The 19,249-nt window shown below is 42.2% G+C and overlaps 1 protein-coding gene across 2 annotated transcripts in view; it reads right to left on the reverse strand.

Annotated features, from left to right (window-relative positions):
- DUSP8 (dual specificity phosphatase 8) overlaps positions 1–19,249 on the reverse strand; it is a 95,888-nt gene that overhangs the window by 21,114 nt on the left and 55,525 nt on the right. Inside the window, exon 1 of one of the 2 annotated variants that reach the window (XM_070957407.1) lies at positions 996–1,306. The exons of the other annotated variant lie outside the window; for it this stretch is intronic. Within the exon in view, the coding sequence (XP_070813508.1) occupies positions 996–1,113 (118 nt within the window). The 5' untranslated portion in view covers positions 1,114–1,306. Of the gene's footprint in view, positions 1–995; positions 1,307–19,249 lie in introns of those variants that run through there. 2 annotated transcript variants of the gene reach the window in all.

Below are 19,249 nucleotides of genomic sequence, written 5' to 3' on the forward strand. Positions count from 1 at the left end.
ATGACTTATTGCCAATGACACCATCTCTGAGCTATGCCCTTCCTGACATATTAAAAAACAGACAAACAAAAAAGGCCAAGCACTGTAGGAGAATTTCCATTTTCGTCAAGAGTGATGGGAAACTCTCTTGTCTCACCACTTGGTAAAGTAGGTCACTCTACATCTTTAAAAGGCTGCTTTCCACCCCTTTCTGCAAATAATAAACTATTACGGACATGCTGAGGAATCTTTCTTGAGAACGAATGCTATCCGTCATAGGAAGAAAACAAAGAAAATGTTCTGGATGCAAATCTGAGGATAGTAACACAGGATCTGTTGTTTCTTCCATCTACCCCACCCTCCATCTGCACATCCTTTTGACAGTGACCTCTAAAGAAGAGAGTACGGGAGAGAGGAACATGTGGTGGATTACATAAGAGATCTGTTTTCCTTCTCTGATCTTTCCTTTGCACTCCTGTTTTAATGTGTCTCAGTCAATTACAAAATTAAGCTTGCTTTTCGAGGGAAAAAAATAAAAAGTTCCAGCCTACTTAAATCAAAATCTAAAAGAGTCCTCAACACTAAATGCCCACTGAAATGACTTTCACACAGTCTTCTTGCAGCAAACAGCAACGATCAGCACATTTCCCAAAATGTGGGTGTGCATGCATGTATGTATATTATGTATTAGATATACACATGTTTATTTTGCCACACAGTGCCAATTCAGACTGTATTTCTTCAGAAGGATGTTGGAGCATACTTAGGATTGCTGCCCGTATCTTGCATCTGCACACCCAAGGGAACAATGGGCATTTGTACCCAACCGCCACATGCCTAATGCAGATACCCTCCCAATCCTAAAAGTGCAAGATGTCAGCTTTCAATCCGCCTCCTTCCCCAGCACACACTCCATACTAAGCAAGCTCTCCATGCCTCCCTCCCTTCCTTTCTCCATTCACTTTTCATGCACACCTCTGCCTTTTCTTTTAAGGGTAATAATCCCGGAGACCAACCTCGTATGTCTCTGCTTTCCTTCATTCGCCTGACCCTGATTTTCAGCTTCATCTGCCCCTTGTGCATGTCTGGCCAGGTCTGGTCCTCAGAGGAAGCAATCATAACATCCAAAGGCATCCAGGCAGCTGGATTGCGTCTTTCCCAGAGTTATCTCCTGCCCTCGCCAAACAACAGCTGCTGATGGGGGGGGGGGAGAGAGAAAGCCTCCTCTTTCCAAAAAAAGGGAAAGAGAGAACCTGAGGCACCCACAGATCCAGCTTTGAGGAGAAATTAAAAAGGGAAAGAGGAAGGTAATCGGACAAAAATATTTCTCCTCCTCGGCAGGATTATTTTCCTCCTGACTTCGCCCCTTGTGTATGCGCAGCGCCAACTCCAGCGAGCCTGAATGAGCTCAGCACATGAGCAACAGCCGATCCACCAAGGAGCAGTCATAGCTAACGGGTCAGGCATGCAACCACATTCCTTACTCAGCACACAGACATGCAGTTTAACTCAAGAGCTACGCTATTGGCATATGGTTTGCTCAGCTGCTTAAAGAGACAACATCCCATTTCTCCCCCCCCCTCCTCTGATTCCGGCTCTTGTTCCAAAATGCCACAAACAGCAGCTGGTAAGGGCAAGATGAATAAGCTCAAGTCTCTTTAGCTCTGACAATTTAATATATTTGTAGTGATACTGGGAGCGTTCGAGTACGGTGCGGTTCAGCTAATCCATTTGCTGCACGTTCCAAAGCACAAACGAAAGCGTGGCGTAATTGTCTGCTACCTCGCCTGGACGAGTCCATTCAAACTAATAGCTTCCAGTATACTCTTTAGTGCTATTTATTTATGATTCTTTTTTTTTTTTAAAAAAAGACCATCTTTATTATTTTTATAAGTAACTCAAGGTGGCAAACATAGCCAATACTCCTTCCGTCTTCTATTTTGTGAGGTAGGTTGGGTTGAGAGAGTGTGACTAGCCCAGAGTCATCCAGCTTTCATAACTAAGGCAGGGCTAGAACTCACAGTCACCTAGTTTCTAGTATGGTGCCTTAATCATGAGCATTTTCCAGCTGTACAACATTCGTTTTTTCCTCTCTGTGACAAATCTTAAATTCTGCTCTGCACACAGGTGTACTGTCCACTCTCCCATCCCTTTTCCAATTACAGGAGTGTTGAACTAATGTGTTCAAACATTCCAACAGCTATAATCAAGTCCTTAATCTCTTTCTCCTCTACATTCCAAAACTATGTACTACATAATATATACTGAAAACAAGCTGGTATTTGTTCCAGGACAATGAGAGCATAATTTAAACAATAAAAGAAAAAAGAAAAAGAAGCAGGAATGTTGGTCTGGATATACTCTAAGATAGGAAAGAATTTGAATCCCAACTGCACTTTCCTTTTAGGGCACTTTTAATCAGGACACAAACTGAGGCAATGAATTCTCTCCCCTCTGGCTCATTTATGAGCCCTATCCAGATTGACCGGTTGGTCAATATGATTTCCTTTAAATACACAGGTGGAAATTTAAAAGATGCATTTAGAAGTATGTTTCCTACATCTAGTAATATCAACCGAACTCTATACACGGATACATTTTTATTGATTGAGATTATTATCCCGAAGCATCTCAAACAATTCATTCTGCATAAAAATTCATATCTGATGTACTGTGAATCATCTTAGCATGCCTCAAACAGAAACTCATCAGGTGTAGAACGTGACTGGAAGGATTGCCACCCTGTAGAACTTTAGCACTGACACATTCTTTCTCAATCTAAGTCCAACCTGAAAGATCAAGGTCAACTCTCAATACCTGGATTTACAAAGGGCCCAACATGCCAAGCCATCACAGCACAAAAAGCTAAACAAAGTCTTTACTGACAAGTATGTATCTGAGAATACAAAATGGCTTTTAACACTAATTCCTTGATTTCTCAAGATTGAAATTTGGATATCTGAAGCACTTTCAGTCTTAATTTAATCTAAGATCCATTTTTTTTTCTACAAGTAATGAACTGACATATTTATCAACTGGTATCTTTATCTGAGACACATCCTCAGACATATTTATTAAAACAAGCAAGATAAGAAGCCATCAGAAAAAAAATATTTTAAGTTGTTGTGCCACATTTGTGGAACAGCATTCTTATTATTCTATTTTTTTCCTCCAATTAATATAATCACCCATCTCACCATAATCACTCCGGACAGCTATGAATGGATAAAAACACTATACAAAATAACAACAAAAAACAACCCAGTCAGTGGTGGGTTTTACTACCGGTTCTGTGGGTGTGGCTTGGTGGGCGTGGCATGGCTTGGTGGGCGTGGCTTGGTAGGCAGGGGAAGAATACTATAAAATCTCCATTCCCTCCCCAATTTATTTATTTTATTTATTAAATTTCAGGGGAAGGTTACTGCAAAATCCCCATTTCCTCCCAATCAGCTGGGTCTCGGGAGGCAAAGAATAGATGGGGTGGGGCCAGTCAGAATTTTTACTATTGGTTCTCCAAACTACTCAAAAAGAGCCTTGGTAGTACAGTGGTCTAAGGCACCCTGTTATTAAGACCAGCTGCCTGCAATTACTGCAGGTTCGAATCTCGCCAGGCTCAAGGTTGACTTAGCCTTCCATCCTTTCTAAGGTAGGTAAATTGAGGACCCAGTTGTGGGGGCAATAAGCTGACTTTGTATAAATATACAAAAAGAATGAAGGCTATTGCTTAGCACATTGCAAGCCGCCCTGAGTCTCCGGAGAAGGGCGGCATATAAATCAAATTAAAAAAAAAAATTCCTGCTACTGGTTCTCCAGAACTGGTCAGAACCTGCTGAAACCCACCTCTGAAACCAGTATATAAAATCTTTAATGACCACCAAGGTAAAAACCAACCTAGCAAACTAGAACATTCTATGGGCTCCAGCTAACTTCCCAACACCCATAGCTGGAGATTTATTCAGGTCTTTAAATATTTTGGAAATCTGGCAAGATTGAGACTCTATTATGCATGGGAAGAAAAACTGTCCATATCTGTGATATGAATACAAGAAGGAGATGGTTCCAAAGATAGCAAGTATATCATAGCATCTTATCTAAAGTTAACAATGTATTAAAAGACCTGGAGTCTATATCCAATTGTCAGTACTAGCTCTAGTCAGAAATTCAGTGTTACTGAACATATTTTGCATAAAGAGAGATCCAGATTCAGATTTGCTGGCATCTCTGTGACGCAAATGATAAACTCCTTCTTCAAACTGCAGTTAATAATTGCTTTGGATATGCTTTTCTGGTCTCCAGATGTGTTGAGTTTGCAACTCTTTTTCAGTATGGCCAAAGGACATAATTGTAGCATATCACACTGGAAAATTTATATATATATATACATACATACATACATACATACATACATACATACATACATACATACATATATATATATATATATATATATATATATATATATATGGCTGTAGTTTAATGATAAGAACACAAAGGACCACATGTGCACTCTGGCATATTTAGATAAGATTAGAGGAACCTGGAAAATCGGTACAGTCTAACCTTCCCAACCTATTACTTATATTATAAATTAAAATTCCTCAAAGCATGCATACAAATATGCATATATACAAAAAGCATACTCCTAAAACAGGATGATGAGGTAAATACAGGTAGTCCTCAACTTACAATAGTTCATTTAGTGACCAAAGTTACAATGGCACTGAAAAATGTGACTTATGACAGTTTCACAATTACGACCTTTGCAGCATCCCCATGATCATGTGATCAAAATTCAGATACTGGGCAACTGGTTCATATTTATGACTGTTACTGTGTCCAAGGGTCATGTGATCATCTTAAGAGCCGCGGTGGCACAGTGGTTAGAATGCAGTACTGCAGGCTACTTCTGTTGATCACCGGCTGCCAGCAGTTTGCAGTTCGGGTCTCACCGGCTCAAGATTGCCTCAGCCTGACATCCTTCCGAGATTGGTAAAATGAGGATCCAGATTGTTGGGGGCAATATGCTGACACTGTAAACCGCTTAGAGAGGGCTGTAAAGCACTGTGAAGCGGTTATGTAAGTCTAAGTGCTATTGCTATTTTCCAACCTTCTGACAAGCAAACTCGATGGGGAAGCCAGATTAATTTAACAACTGTGTTACTAATTTACCAACTGCAGTGATTCACTTAACAGCTATTGCAAGAAAGGTCATAAAATAGGGCAAAACTCATTTAACAAACATCTCACTTAGCAACATAAATTTTGGGCTCAATTGTGGTCGTAAGTCGAGGACTACCTGTAGAAAATATATGATGGACACTGGATTGGTGAAAACTAGCATACATATTACTGGACTGCATGACTTAATGCTTTGTCCTTTAAGGCCCCTTTTCTATTTTTCTGAATTGCCACTTGCCTTTCCTCTAACAGGAATGGATAATGTTTAGGATTAGTTTCCAAAAAGGTGCTTTGGCATGCACAAGAGCACCAACACCGCACCTGCTGGTGAATCATTCAAACAGGGATCCTGAAAAAAGACACATCTCTTTTAATACATTGCTGACGCTTTTTGAAACTAAAGCAAAGCACTGAAAAATCCTACTTTCTGCAGTCATGACTTCTAATACAGACAGAGGCAACTCTACATCCCCATTCTCCTACAAAATTTCTTTCTTTTTATACCTATGCTATTAACAAAAATAGTATGGTGAAAAAGTCTGATACTCAGCTAAGGTCGTTTCTTCAGTTTTGGCTTAGCATGTTGTGTGATTTTAAGCTATTGCGTTTGTGAGTCAAGTTTACAACTTTCATATAATATAATCCAGCCAGTTCTATCCGGTTCAGGTGAATCGGTAGCGGCAGCTGCGGGAGGCTCTGCCCACCCGCGCGGATGTCATGACGTTGCTTTTTTCGCGACATTTTAAGCCTCTGCGCATGCTCAGAAGGCTTTGCGCATGCACAGACAATGGCGCACACTCGGTGCGCGCATATTGGCAAACCAATAGGGAAGGTAAGTAGATTTCACTCCTGTATATAACCCACTTAATACCAGGTTCTGCCAAGCTAACCATACTGCCGGTAAGGAAAGTGGCAATTGTACTTTCTTTGGAACAAGACCAAAAACAACCAAACAGTACAGGGTAATACTACCAAATCAGGTATGCAAAAATTTGAGCTACTAGATGGAAACCAAGTTATTTCTCCCCCCCCCCCCAATGTCTGCTGCCATCCAGTGCTTGTCCATATTTTGCAACACAGTTCTTGTTATCCCATTTCAGGGGTCTCTAACCTAATCGGGTTAATGGGTATATTTTATAAAGCCAATACATGTCATGGGCACCCATAGAAAACAGCTGTCAGGGAATAGCACTATCTTTATGATCCTAGAATACTAAAGACGCTGCTCTGGGCACCATGTGCTTAAACACACAGATTCGTGAGCACCTTGTTAAAACAAGGAGGACAAGATCTCACCCTTCAGGCTGCCAAAACATGTACTTGACCAGCCAAGCTACAAAAACAAATTAATCAAATTAACAGGTGAATTAGTAAAAAGAACAGATTGGTACATGCGCCAGTGCAGAAACACAGCATAAATTCGATGGGAGATCACCTGGAAAAAGTTCTATGTGTAATTTTTAGTAATTTTAGTACTATTCTGCACATGCAGAATTCTAAGTGACAAAATTCCACATCTACTGACATTATGATAGTAAACTGACATTGTGGTAGTAAGTGAAGTGACAGAGGACAGATAGTCCTCGGTAGATGACCCATTCAGTGACCACTTGAAGTTGTACCAGCATTGAATGAATGGTACTGATGATTGACCCTCGAAGTTCTGGCCATCCCAGCATTCCTGCAGTCATGGTAACTGCAATCCGGGCACTTGGCAATTGACTTGCACTAAGGACAGGTGCTGTGTCTTGCAGTCACATGATCATCATTTGCAACCTTCCATGCAATGGGGAAGTCAGCAAGAAAGGTCAGAAATTGCTCCCAGGGAACTTGCACCTCCCTGCCTGCACTCCACAACGCCATCCTGCACCCCTCCCTTGCCCATGCTCACAGCACCACCACAGCACCTCAACTGGATATGCTTGCGTAGTGCTGCAGCACACACACACTCGTGCTGGCAAGCCACCCATGGATTGCAACTTTCTGCCAGGTTCACCATTGTCTCTGCTTTTTAGAAGACAGAAGGAATTAGCAAGTCATAGTCACGTGACGTCTTCGCTTAACAAGCAACGGTCCTCACTTAACAATGGCATTGGAGACCGTTGCAACTGGCATTGCTAAGTGATGCAGCCCTGTGATATCACACTATAATTGCTTAGTGACAGAAATTCCGGTCCCAATTAATAATATATTTATGAGCCATAATTAAGCGAGGACTAGCTGTAATAAGAACAGGCTTATTTTATTATATATTGCTTTGGTTGAAGTTAACTCTGAGAGGGACACAGTTTCCCCACCAAATACAGATCACACAAGCAAAATTAAATGTAAATAATAACCATAGGACAAATCAATACAAAAGAAAAATTAATATCAGGCACAAAGAATCAGGACCATTCATAAAGTTGCAGCATGGAAGATTTATTCAAGCCTGAGCCAATAGTCAACTAATGGTCAGCATTAAATTGGCACTAGATAAGAGTCAATGGAATTCATGGGGACTGGATTTGGATCTCCTGTGGCAACACAAGGACTGACGATGCATGTCATTCTGTCCCCCCACTCCACCACAGCTTTGCTTGCTCTTCTCTGATGATTATATAAAAATACTCAATGGACCACAATTTAAATACCATTTCTCAGCATGGAGATGTCATGGACCTAACTCCGGCCTCCTCTTCAGATGCGAGTTCAGAGGAGGAGGAGGAGGAGGAGCTGGGTCTTGGCACCTCTGGGGAAGATAATACAGAGGGCATTGAGAAACTTGGATCAGGGAGCAGAGGGCTGCAGCTTGATAAAGCACTCGCAGCTGGAACCACCAGGGTGGCAGGCTGAGCCCAAGCCAAGAGAGCTACAGCTGCCGCAGGTTAGCCTGGAGGCTTTGTTGAGTAATGAGAGGAGCTGCCGACAGTCAGCAAAGATAAGGAGGTGGAGTCCCTGCTTCCTCCCAGTCCAAGGACATGCAGGGCGGAGAGGAGAAGGCGCAATGCCGGTCAGTCAGGCTACTTGGCAACCAGGCAGCCTCACTCATGGTGAAAGGCTGTACAGGTAGTCCTAGACTTACGACCACAATTGAGCTCAAAGTTTCTGTTGTTAAGTGAAACATTTGTTAAGTGAGTTTTGCCCCATTTTACGACTTTTCTTGCCACAGTTATTAAATGAATCAGCTCATGCAGCTGATAAGTTAGAAACCTGGTTGTTAAGTGAATCTGGTTTCCCCATTGACTTTGCTTGTCAGAAGGTCGTAAAAGGGGATCACGTGAACCCGGGACACAACAAAGGTCATAAATATGAACCAGTTGCCAAGCATCTGCATTTTGACCACGTGACCATGGGGATGCTGCAAAGGTCGTAATTGTGAAAAAGGGTTGTAAGTCATATTTTTCAATGCCATTGTAACTTTGAATGGTCACTAAACGAACTGTGGGTGTTGCTGGAACAATGTGTCCACACATTGGCTCTGTTGAGCCCAAGCCTCCGCTCGACAATAATGGGATGGGGAGGAGGAGAAAGAGAATGGGCACACGTACCTGATACTGCAAGACTGCGCCCAGCAAACCAAGCAAACGAGGACGCAGGACTGCATCCAGATGCTGAACACAGAAACTCACAAGTGGTGGTGGTGACACCGGGGTTTTGCGGCCGGGGCAGCGGGCTACGGAACGGCGGAGGAGGGGCGGTGACCGGGGTGCTCCCAGGAACGAGGCGCCCGGAATAGAGGCGTGCATGATTGCCTGTCACAGCTGGATGCTCTCCAACCAGTAAATTAGGGAGGGGTGGAGCAAATGTATAAAGGGCGCTACGTAGCCGCTGTTCTTTTCGACCCACTCTTCGGGGGTTCCTGTGTAGGTGGGCGGCATTATTTCAGGGATGGCCACAAAGTCAGTCATTGTGGACTGAGCCTTGTCAAGAACTCTGGAATCACTCCAGTCTTGCTGAGTGTGGCAACTGGACCCGCTCGTCATGTGTGGTATAACTTGGAACTAATGGTGGCTTGATTAACCAGGAGTTGGGAATCTAGAAAACTGTTATTATACCAAAGAAGGCTCTGGACATCTAGTAAATTGGTTGCATTTAATAATTTCACTACTGGCAGATGGGAAACACTCTAGAATAGTGTGTCAAATTCCCGGCCCATGGGCCGGATGTGTCACACACTGGCCAGTTTAGCGCTCGGTTTAGCGAAGTTGGAAAAAGTCCCATTATGTCACATGACGCCGTCGTGATGACCGAGTTTGACACCCTTGCTCTAGAACAGGGGTGGGCAAATGTGGCTCTTTTACAACCTGTGGACTTCAACTCCCAGAATTCCTGACACAGCCAAGCTGAAGTCCACAGGTTGTAAAAGAGCCGCATTCGCCCATCCCTGCTCTAGAAGATCAGCAGTAATCAGTGTAAAATACTGCAGGCAGCTCTTTTGGTCAAGGAAACAGTGTTTTTAAAAGGACAAAAGACAAGCCCCACACCACGGGCCTACATTTTCCAAGTATTGTCGATTTTGTAATTTATACAAATTGTAGTGTGAGTCCTATAGGTGACAAGAAGGCTAAACAGGCCTAATAAAGCTATTAGCCCTTATGGTTAACAGTTTTATTCTTCCATGAGAAAGGCATAATTAACCAAGCCCGTCTTTCCTTTCCTGCAAATTTCTAAGTATTTATTAAGCAGGGCTTTGATGCTTTCTAGTTCCATTTATAAATCAGTGATTCCAAGCTTTGCAAAAAAAAGAAAAAAAGAAAAAAACACCCCGTCCAGGATTAAACGTAGTAGATAGGATGCTTTGTCTCTTTAAATCCAGATATTTACAAGGACAAGAATCCAAGGTTGAACTGCTTAATGGTAGTTCAGTGTTTTTCCTTAGCAGTGACATCATTCCAGATGAAATCATCCGCGCTGAATAAACCCTCCTACCTCCTCACTTCATGATTAGAACCAGTGTTCTAATGAGACTTGTTATTGTAACAAATGTGGGGTTGATTATTGTCAGCTGTGGGTTGGGATTTGGAGAAAAACAGGCCCAACCAAAAAAAAAAAAAATCTAACCAGGAAAACAAAGTCACTATTTAAACAGTGGGAGTATATGATAATCCAAGAGGCTGTCCCTCGTACTCCCAAATTTATCCAGCTTCACCTATGAATTCAATATGTTGTGCTACAGTCCTACTATGAAACTCATTTTTAAGAGGATCAATACAATCGCTACCTAAAGTTTTAACCCGGAAAAATAAAGCAAACCGGTTTCCATTCTATTTTTGACAATTGATTTCTGATACTATTTTCAAAATAATCCCCAAATTCCATGTAGACATGATGACCGAGGCCTTTTATGGGGAAAAAAAAAAACCATTCCATATGCATAAAACTGTTTGTGATGATAGAGCTAACGTTTACAGATCTATGGGTGTTTCCCGTAAAAAAATCTGCTCTGCAAATCTGATAGTTTTGATAGGTGGAGATGATGGGATATGAAGCCATTCTGTATTACCTTTTGTATGGCAAAGTTACTATTTCCTTCCTTGAAACAATACTTTTCTTTTTTTTTTCTTAGGAAAAGAGAAGAGAGTTTTATCAACAATAAATGCAGGTTTATAAAAGGAGAACATGATGTCAGCTTGGTCAATCCGAGGATAATTTCTTATATTATTATTCCCTAAATTCCCCTTTGTCTTTCAGAAATTGACTACAGAGCGACATCATTTGTTTGTTTGGTTTTTTTTTTTTAACTTTCGGTGTTTTCAGTCCTGTGGAGTATTCCTCTACTTCTCCTTTCCTCATTTTTTTGTTCTTGGTCCAATTGTTACAAAAGCTGTAGGAGAAGAAAGTGGGTGGCAGTGCATTCCAAAGAATAATTATAGAATCAGGAAAACAAGTTTTCTGATGATAGCATTACCAAACTCAATGCCAGAATGCAAGCCTGGAATACAATTCACTAACCACGTGACCTGGCCCTGTTTTCCTGAAAGAGCACACAGAAACATCTACAATTTTGGCTTGTAACTACATCTTAATGGCCAGTCACTTTGAATGAGGTTCCAAGTCCTGCCAGCAAGCATAGCCAGCCATCTTTCCTCACACTTTCTGTCCTTTACAGTTCTAACTCAAATGGACAGGAGGATTAAAACGTGCCAGCAAGAAAACGTATATCTGTCTTCTTGGTAGGTCTCAGCCTGAAGATCCAGGAAAAGAAAAGAAAGAAGGAAAAAGAAGGTGCAATTCTTCATATAGCCATCCTTCTCTCAAAGCTGCTTGAAAGAAAAAGATAAGAGGAATGGGCAGAAAGAAAGATAGAAGATGGAGACCAGCAAACTGTATTCCCTCAGACGTTCAATGGAAGTGGAAAAGCAGGGTAGAGTGTTGACACCTTTGAACTATGTGTTGGAGAGGACTCCTGAGGATACCACGGACAGCCATGTAAACAAATTGCTGGATAACTGAACAAGCTAGCCCACAGTTTTCACTCAAAACGTTAATAACCAGGTTCAAATTATCCTATTTTAGACACATTATCTAAAGACTCAGGACTCTGTGAAAAGCTCTAATGCTGGGAAAGGTCGAAGGAAAGAGAAGACGAGAACTATCTACCTTGAGGTGGATAGACCGAGTTACAGTGGCAACGATGACTACATTCAAAAGAACACATTAGAGACAGATTGTCATGGAGAAAAATATATTGGTGGGTCACTAGGAATCGAAAGGACCCGATGGCACCTAATCAATCAATCTTTTAATTTATGGAACAAAGAATCTTAAGGTTAATTGCAAAGTCACTGGCATTCTACTGAAGCATGTTCGCCTTGGAGACATATTACATTTCACTCTCTAACTCAATCCAGACTTCTAAGAAAATTGAAGAGCTGACCTGCTGAAATATGCCTTAAATAAGACAAAATGCAGTAAGTTCTAGCCAATCATTTCCCTCTGAAATTCAGAGCAGACAGAGCCTATTATGGCTATTAACTTGATACACAAAATCTTGAATCGCTTCTTCACCTTGGATAGAAATCAGTTTTCTTCAAATATATATCATTTATTAAAATAAGAATCTGAGACACAATATGCTAATCTGACCAAACAGATGACCTTTGTGTCTTTTTTTTTTTTTAAAAAGGAATGGCCTAAAATATTTGCAGAAGCTTCCATGGGTATTAGCATGACTTCAGACCACTGGACAGTGCAAGCAGGCAATTTTCCAAAACACAGTTCAAAACTTGCAATTCAGACAAATGAAACAAATAAATATTGAATGGAAAGAACTTCAGTTAATAGCCTTTAATAAAAGAACTGGCTGTTCTCAGGGCTGGCTCTCTGAATAGACAAATCTATACAAGTGCATTCAATTCCAGAGTGCCCCACCTCTCCTGAGCTCACTTCTATGTAATTTCCAAGAAAGGAAACAAGTAAGCCTTTATTTGCATAAATAAATTATCATTTGTATCTCTCCGCTCAATGGTAAGTCTTCTGCTGAAAAGACAATATTGCAATATGATGCTACTGAAGTGAAGCTGGCATTGTTAGCGAATATTATAACCGGGGGGGGGGGCTTCAAAAATTTTACCAAGGGGTTCTCTACCCGATTGCTGGGTGAGCGTGGCCATGGTGGGCGTGGCTTAGTCAGTCTCATGTACCCCCCCCCATGGTGGTGGGGACACAAATTTTTGCCCTCCCCAGCTCTGGAGGCCCTCTGGAGGCCTGTTTCTGGCCTTCCTGAACTTCTGGTAGGCCCGTTTTTTGCCCTCCCTGAGCCTCCCCAAGCACCCTGCACTTACCTGCATCCAAAACGGGCCGCGTGGGGATTTCTGGGAGGTGTGGGGTAGGCAGGGCCAGCCAGGAGTGGGATTTGGGGGTTCTCTGAACTGCACAGAATCTTAGAGGTTCTCCTGAACACCTGCGAATTTCGAACAGCCCATCCCTGATTATAACACTATTCCCAGAATTATATGTAATTTGGGGGCTAGTCATTCAAGTTAGTATAAGTTTGGTTTCCTACCATAGGAAAGGATAAGCCAACCTTTAAAATTATTAACTAATTGTTGGAGGTGCTACTTACTTTATAGGAGTTGTTTCATGGCTGTCTCCTTTTCTCAATGATTTGCTGAACAAGCCATAGTGGAATGTATCAAATAGTGTATTTTACAGGCCTCCCTGAGCCCCTTCAGTCTCCTTCAGCACATTTTATAAGCATTTTTAAATGATGCCTATCTTTTCCCAGCTTCAGCCACCATAGCAGCATGTGACAACGGACAGAAACATTGGGGTGGGGGGGTGGGAAGATGGGTTGAAGGGATGCTGACCTTACATTCTCACAGCTGACAAAAGTTTTTTTCAATGCAACTAAGGAATGAAGCTTCTGCTATCAGAAAGTTTCCTCTCCTAGCCACTGCTCACAATTGTCTCACAAATGGTGAACAAAGGTATGTAATACATACTGAAAAGCTTAATGCATGGATGTAAGTGCTTCCATTTGGAATGCGGGTAAAGGCTTTTACTGTTTCAGAAATCCAGAGTAGCATGGTGCTGAATGGAAAACGATTTTTGATACTCGCTGATCAGCTGGAGATAAGTACTGCCTGATTCAAATTGCCCCCCACCCCGAAGGTCCCCAGTGTTTCTAGGGCATCAACATAATTGCAGGATGGCTGCAAAGTGCTTTGTGAGAGACAGTGGAGTGGAAACAGTGCAATGGGGAAGTGCACTTTGTCAAACATCCAGCTAAAGCGGCACTTACGGTGCTTCGGCAGAACATCTTATATTCAATTTGAGACACTTATTAAGGATCAAGGTTAAAAATATTAAAGCAAGGTATACCCTATTTACTACTTTAAAAATTCCATTTGTCCCAAATGCTACTAGTAGGGTTTCCATGGAAATTTAAGAGCTTGTTCTAGACCAGGAGTGTCAAACTTGAGGCCCGGGGACTGGATCCGGCCCATGGAGTGCTTAGATCTGGCCCATGAGACTGCCCTGGAAACAGCGAAGGACTGGCCCACAATGCCTCTGCCAATGAAAACGGAGCTTGGGAGGGCTGCGTGCGGCCCTCTCAAGCTCCGTTTTTACTGGCAGAGGGTTGCAGAAGGCCATCGTAGCCAAAAACGGAGCTCACAAGGGCCACGGGCTGCACTCCCAAGCTCTGTTTTCTCTGGCAGAGGATTGCAGGCCATCACAGCTGAAAATGGACCTCACAAGGGCTGTGGATGGCACTCTCAATTCCGTTTTTGCTGGCAGAGGGTTTCAGGAGGCCGTCACAGCCAAAGCAGAGCTTGGGAGCCCATTTTCGGTGGCACAGCGCTCAGGTCACCACAGGCACTCCCGACACGAGTGACGTCGAACTGGCTATGCCCCCTGCCCCCCCCCCAAGGTCAAACACAAACCTGATGCGGCCCTCAGCGAAACCTCCCCTAAAAATCCACACACCAAAATGAATAATGAAAACTACACAATGAAGTTTTGGGAAATGTGAATGCATTGTTACAGTGTAATTAAAAGATTTTTCACACACCTTGTCCATTCCCAAAACTCAGTGTTTGGGAAAGACTAACACTTTTCAAGATATTTGGATTAGTGGCATATCTGAAATACTGGGAGTCACCGACTCTCTTGATTTTCAAATGATTTTTAAGAAGTTTCCTTTCCATGCATAAATGGTTGCACAATTGTCTTGGCAAAGTAGCTGATGCTGATGCTCTAAACCAGGGTTTTCCAGTGGTTAATATCAACCCCCAAGGGTCAATGGGACTATCCATTCTTGCTGTTTTGGTTGCTGTTGCTATGGTTCGACACACAGTCAGCCAGATGTTCACACTGGATTTACCATTTTTGTCTACCTATTGAATCCTTCCCAAGAATAGTCAGGTATTGTTCAATAATATTAAGGTATCTTCACAGGATGTAAGCTGTTCCAAGCAAAGCGGCCTTTTGCAATTGATTGATGGTGAATTTGTCAATGCCAATGGTGTTCATGTGGTGCTCCAATGTGTTCTGGGATTGCATCTAAGGCACCTATTACCACTGGTGGTATCTTTCTTTTCTTTTGCCACAGTCATTCTATTTATTATTGTTATTCATAGTACTATTAATTAAACTAGTATTTATTATTTTTATACAGTTAAATGAGATGTATTTTATTGTCATCTGGTGGTCACCCAGAATTTTGCAGCCCCCAATATTGTTGATATCAAACTCATTTGTTTCTAAAATAAATGGAACACAAAGCATCTTGAAGCAGCTTAATACATGCCATTATACATAAAGCCCCCTAAATAAGTATATTATAGTCCACAAAGTTATACTAGAATCATTAGTCTTAAAAATGCCACAATATTCTTTATTTTTGATGCAAAAGATAAAAGTATTACCCAACTGTAAACGGATACTTTTATTGACTTCAGGGATAGCCCAGAATTATTTCCATTCTTCATTTTTATCTTTTACTTGTAAATCATTGTTTGATTCAATCTCAATGAAATAAAGAGAAAACGGGTTTAGGTAAAGGTGAAGGTTCCCCTCACACATATGTGCTAGTCGTTCCCGACTTTAGGTGGCGGTGCTCATCTCCATTTCAAACCCAAAGAGCCAGTGCTGTCCGAAGACATCACCGTGGTCATGTGGCCAGCATGACTAAATGACAAAGGCGCACGGAACACTGTTACCTTCCCACCAAAGGTGGTCCCAATTTTTCTACTTGCATTTTTTATGTGCTTTTGAACTGCTAGGTTAGCAGAAGTAACGGGAGTTAGCTAGGTTAGCACAAGTAACGGGAGTTCACCCTGTTACGCGGCACTAGGGATTCGAACCGCTGAACTGCTAACCTTCTGATCAACAAGCTCAGCGTCTTAGCCACTGAGCCATCGCGTCCCTTCAGGAAACAGTTACTTTAGTTGCAGTAAGTCACACATTTCTAGACAGAGCTAAACTAGGCCAGCAGAAATTATAGGTAATTCTTGATTTACAAGCAGTCATTTAAAGACTGTTCAAAGTTATGATGGACTCAAAAAAAGTTACTTACAACCCATCCTTATGACTGCCGCATATCTGTGTTCACATGATTGCATTTCAAGCCCTTGCCAATTGGGTTTGCATTTATGACAGAAATCATAAATGTGCAGCATCCCACAAGTCATATACTCATATTTTGTGACATTTTCTTGCTGAAAAATGGCAAAACTGTCCACTGGATAAGCTAGATTCAGACTCATGACCACTTGATTTGCTTGATGGTTAAACTAAAAACAAAAACTAAAAAGAGTACTCCACTCCTCTACTCACAATAGAATTCCCTATGCCACCAGACTTGAAATTTTGGGCTTGGACAATCTAGAACTGCACTGCCTGTGGTATGATCTAAGCACAGTACACAAAATTATCTGCTACAATGTCTTACTTGTCAACGACTTCTTCAGTTTCAACCTCAATAACACACGGGCAAACAATCGGTACAAACTCAAGGTAAACCGCTCCAAACTCGATTGCAGAAAATACGACTTGAGCAACAGAATGGTCACCGCCTGGAATGCTCTACCTGAGTCCGTTGTTACATCCTTTCACCCTCACAACCTTAAACTGTCTACCGTGAACCTCACCCCATTCCTAAGAGGTCCATAAAGGGGGCGTGCATAAGCGCACCAGCATGCCTACCATCCCTGTCCTACTGTCCCCATTTATTTGTATTCATTTCTTTCATTCATATCCATGTTTATATTTATACCTGCTATCTTGTACAAGTTTGACAAACTAATAAATACAAATTGTAAAATCGAATCCAGTCATGTGATGATTCAACTTATGGCTGCAATAACTTGCAATCAAAATTCCAGACTCAACTGTGATTGTAAACTGAGGCCTACACCTGTATGTTCTATAGCCGTGATGGCAAACCTATGGCACACGTGCCACAGGTGGCACATGGAGCCATATCTGTGGGCATGCGAGTGTTGCCCTAGTTCAGCTCCAGCCCGCATGTGTGCACTGGCCAGCTAATTTTCGGGCCTTTCAGGCCCACCAGAAGTCATGAAACAGGCCATTTCTGGCCTCTGGAGGGCTTCCAGGGGAGTGAGGAAGGCCGTTTTCGCCCTCCCCAGGCTCCAAGAAAGCCTCTGGCACGCACCCTTTTTGCCGTTGGGTGCCAAAAGCGGGGGGAGCGCGGGGGGGGTTGCATGTGCATGCACGGGGAGGAAGGGCATTGAATTATGGGTGTGGGCACACATGCGTGCGACCCCTCCACGCTCCGCTTGCTTTTGGCATGCAATGGCAAAAAGGTTAGCCATCACTGTTCTATAGTATCTTCAAGAACAGAAGGTCTCAAGTATTTGTGCCTCTGCCAAAGATTGCACTCCACATCTCTACATAGCATTGTCCCATGGAATTACTATTGAATAGGGTTATATTCCTCCCAAGTCACTTAATCATCCACATCTAATTTCATCAGATACCAAACTCAACTGGAAATCAATACAAGGGAACAAGGGATGGCGGCATCTTGTGTCATAAATGAATCAGACAGGTAGGTAGTCCCAGATTCAATACTTACTCTTCACTTTCTAATCTATATTCTCCTCTCATGCCCGCTGCTAAACAGCTTTCATAATAGACTCCAAACAAAAACATCCATGGCCTCATTCTGGATGTTCAAATAAACTAAATACTCTGATGTAACCATTTCAACCATTTCCTTTACACAGATATGTATACTGGAGCCCTGTTTTGCTTCATTTACCAGGAACCATTAAGCAAACCAGCATAAACAAATGGAAACGTTAAATGGCCTGACACAAATATTACCTCCTATGAGGTATGAGAATATTTCTCCACAGCTGAATGTAGCAACCCTTCCTAAGTATTTTATTTCCTCTTTCTCTCTCTCTTTCTCTCTCTCTCCCACCCTCCCTCTCTCCCTCCCCTCTCTCTCACACACATTCTGTATCTTACAAGAGGGAAAAAAATAAGCTGACTTGCCAAGCTTATAGAAATAGAGTGGAAATAAAATGGGCATGCATGATATGGCTGTGAATGACACAGGCCTGCTACACAGGCCTGCAGGGCTGCAAGCGGTCTGGGATTCAGGCCAGATCTGTCAAAGGCAATGTGCTTGCAGACGAGCTGGGAGTAAGGAAGAGATCTCTCATCAATTACTGCTGTGCCACATTCTTTCCAAATAATGAGTGTAAATGGATGCTCCAAATTTAGAAAGAAGGCTGGAAAAATCTAAACATTCTTCTCAGAATTGGTACAAACTCAAGAGCAGGGAAGATGAGCTCACAAGTATATCGGAGCCAGATGAAAAGCTCCAGAAAGGAAATGAGAGGCCTTAGCACAGGTTTCTGATTGAGAGAAGGAAACGCACGCGCAGTCTCCTTGCCTCAAACGCAGCTTTTTCAAATCACGCGTATATACAGTAGAATTCTCCCTAACCCAGGTTCTGAAATGAACTGTTGCAAAGCCTCTTTTTTCCCTGAAATAAAACTTGCTCCTAGGGAATACACAAGATCAGGCTATGTTTATTTTGACCCTTTTAATCAAATATTTCCATGCCACTGATTTTTTTCTCTATTACATGCTAGTGCGCACGTAGGCACACAAGAATTCAATTTCATCAGAACGGTCTCACTTTACGGTACTTGTTTCATATATGGCAACTTTCAGATGTAGAGACTCCTGGAATTCCCCAGCTACCCCAGCTATCACTAGAGTGCAGGGAAGAGCAACAAAGATGAATAGGGAACTGGAGGCTAAAGCTTACAAAGAATGGGCTAGTCTAATGAAGAGAAGGACTAGAGGTGACATGATAGCAATCTTCCAATATATGAGGGGCTGTGGCAGAGAAGAGAGAGACGACCTATTCTCCAAAGCAACTGAGGGCAGGACAAGAAGTAACAGATGGAAGATTATCCAAGAGAGATCCAACCTAGAATTAAGCAGAAATTTCCTTAGTTAGAACAATTCATCAGTGGAACAGCTTGCCTACCGAAGTTGTGAGTGCTGCATCACTGGAGATTTTTAAGAAGAGACTGGGCAGCTATTTGTCTCGAATGGCACAGGGACTCCTGCTTGTGCAGGGGTTGGACTAGAAGACCTCCAAGGTCCCCTCCAACTCTGATAT

This window comes from Pituophis catenifer, unplaced genomic scaffold (genome assembly GCF_029215685.1).
Source record: "Pituophis catenifer annectens isolate HBS135680 unplaced genomic scaffold, rPitCat1.0.hap2 SCAF_1, whole genome shotgun sequence".
In the NCBI taxonomy this organism is placed as follows: domain Eukaryota; kingdom Metazoa; phylum Chordata; class Lepidosauria; order Squamata; family Colubridae; genus Pituophis; species Pituophis catenifer.